General features: G+C 30.5%; 1 protein-coding gene across 1 annotated transcript; it reads right to left on the reverse strand.

Moving 5' to 3' along the window:
- Positions 1–236: 236 nt before the first annotated feature.
- On the reverse strand, positions 237–2,319 carry PRL (prolactin). The gene is made up of 5 exons (XM_053468129.1): positions 2,273–2,319; positions 1,609–1,790; positions 1,147–1,254; positions 790–969; positions 237–607 (listed from the first exon to the last, which is right to left on the reverse strand). The coding sequence occupies exons 1-5, from the start codon at positions 2,301–2,303 to the stop codon at positions 419–421; spliced, it is 690 nt and encodes a 229-aa protein (XP_053324104.1). The 5' UTR covers positions 2,304–2,319; the 3' UTR covers positions 237–418.
- Between the last annotated feature and the right edge of the window lie 577 nt (positions 2,320–2,896).

The following is a 2,896-nucleotide window of genomic DNA, read 5'->3' on the forward strand; positions in this document are numbered from 1 at the left end:
TTATGTTTCTTAGAATTGTCTTAATCCCTTTTGAGCGCTTTCGAGTGAAATATTCAGCTGTGAATTTTTTACAAGCTATTTACTTACTGAAATATATATATTGATGTCAATATATTTTAAGAGCATTTATTTTAGTATATAATTTAATTTTATAATCATACAATGTTATACTAAAGGAAATGTGCTTTGTGTTTTTTGCAAACAGAGAAATATGAAATATGATAGTTATGCAATGATTTTTTATTTCTAGAGAAAACATTTGATAGATTGAGGATTAATGTCCTAAAATTAGACTGCACATTTATTCTTTTCTTTTTAATTTTACATACAGAAAAATATCTAATATCCTTTCATGGTATAACAAGAAGCAATACATTTTCCTAGTGATTTACCAATGAATAATGGACAGAATGGAAGCTTAACAGCTACTGTCATGAATTAGACGACACTTTAAAAGCTTCAAGTAGTTGTCAATCTTATGTGAATCTCTGCGAAGGCAACGAAGCAGGTTGTAAAATGCGGAGAGGCGGGCATTTTCATCTGCTGGATTGGAGACCGGAGGACCTGACCACAAGGAGTAAACTTCGTTTTCCAAGTCTGGATGAATCTATCATATTAAGAAAAAATAAAAATATTGTATAACTATTTTAGGGGTACTTTTGTAAAGAGGCTATTGTAATGCCCTGCACTAACACAGACTTGAAAACAACTGCCCTACAAAACCTAAACAGCTGTTAGAAAAGGTGCTCTCATTGGTTGGAGCATGTGTAAGATAATAAATACATGTACCCGTCCAACAATTTTTTCCATTCCTTCCAGGAGGCGCTTGATTTGTTCTTCAATTTCTACAGCTTTCCATAGTATAGTGTCAGGTGCTTCTCTAATATCTTGCACTTCAGAAACCATATGTACTAATGGATCATTCCAGGACCTCAAAACTCTCAGTACTAAGTTTAGCAGGTCTTCATGCTATAAGATAAAATTAATTAAAAAAATATTAAAAACACAAACAAATGCTTTTGCGTTAAAAGAACATGATCCCATTCTACTCAACTTACCTTTGTTAGGCAAGTCAGTTAGTAGGGCTATTAAGTTTCACAATGCATAACAACATATGTTAACATTTATAGCATCACCTCCACTCACTTGAATTTGCTGAGCTTGAGCCTTATCTTCTGGGGTATTCAGTGAAGATGTATGGCAACTCATTACAGAGTTTGAAGTGAATCTCCGACCAGGAGTAAACCGTTCATCCTACCAAAAAACATGTTGTATATTAATCTGGGAGATGATTTTTGAGGTCATGTATGTCTAGAGTAATGATAATTATAAAAAAAATATAATTACCTTATCAATAAAAAACACTTTCTAATTTTCTCGTGTAGGAGAAGCGATAAAATAAGATAATAGTAAGATAAAATTACCCACAAGTGTGATTAAAGCATGAAAAGTGAAATGAAGATACCATGCATATGCATGTATTTGGATTGGTCATTTATCAGTTATGTAGTTATTTTAATGTTGTCATTACACAGATAGAAACTTGGGGACTAGAAGACTAAGGGACATATTAACCCCATACAAATATGAAGAATATTTTCTACTTACAAATTCATTGAACATTTCCGATGAGAGCGAATGGATATAATGGGAAAGTTTAACTGCCCGGTCGAAGAGTGCTCCAGTAGACATCTGACAGTTAGTGCCATCACCTGAACATATTGGATGGGAAGTGACCCGATTTCTTGCCAAAAATATGTTGGAGCCTGCCACTATTACTAAAATTACACCTTAAAGGAAAAAAATACTGACTGGTTTAAAATTATATTAAGAAGTATTTAATTTACCGATAGTTTATGGAACAAAAAGCTTCCTATACAATTTATATGTAAAATATAAGTTTTAGAAACTAAAGTTTAACTAAATTATATATATATATATATATATATATATATATATATACACACACACACACACACACACACACACACATACACAAAACATCATGACAGCTGCTATAATTGATGATGTATATTAAAAAAGCATGTCAACAAAATGAAAAAAAAATGTTAAACTGGGATTTCATAGCTTCAGCAATGTATGTGTGATGAATAAAAATCTAGTTTAATTAAAATTTATGATCAAAACTATTCTGTGTTTCTAACAAAATAAACAATGACTTTCTGTGTACTGTATTACATAGCAGACCATATTATTCCACACTTGAAAGATTATACATTTGTAAAACAAAGATTTATGGTGAATAACATACCTTTCAGTGTTGAAATCTTTGAATCCATCATTATTGGTTAAGTCTGTGACCAGACAAAAGCCAACTTTAACTCATCGTTATGTCAACTTGGTGTTTTTATACACTTAGACTTCAGTGTTGAATAAATGCATTTTCCACATTCTTAATCACAAACATGAAATGTTCCCCACTTTTCATTCATATTCACAAAGTTGCAGTTCAATGTTTTACAATTATTTACCAAATAATAATCACAAAGTGTTTTTTATACCAAGCTAAAACAATATTAATAATAACTCATTTATAGGGACACAATATATTCCGATGGTTCAAAATGTATTTTTCTGTAAAATGGGATTTTGCTTAAATTGGGATTGTCCATTAATTTCTTTGGTAGAATATTGCATTTTTTCCATTTATATGAAATGCAAATCCACTGTAAGTATAAAACATAGTTTAAAGAAAACATGATTAGTGACATTTTATTTTCATATCTGATTTGGGCTTATTTAAGTCATGTTGGTATAAATTAATTTCAAAGTTTTTTAAATTTTACTTCACCATGTTTCCTTTCTTTAAGGGGTTTTTAATAAAAAAAAAAGTGCACGTGGATCAAAAACTTTTTGGATACATTTTTATTTCTAC

This window comes from Spea bombifrons, chromosome 5 (assembly GCF_027358695.1).
Source record: "Spea bombifrons isolate aSpeBom1 chromosome 5, aSpeBom1.2.pri, whole genome shotgun sequence".
Lineage (NCBI taxonomy): Eukaryota > Metazoa > Chordata > Amphibia > Anura > Pelobatidae > Spea > Spea bombifrons.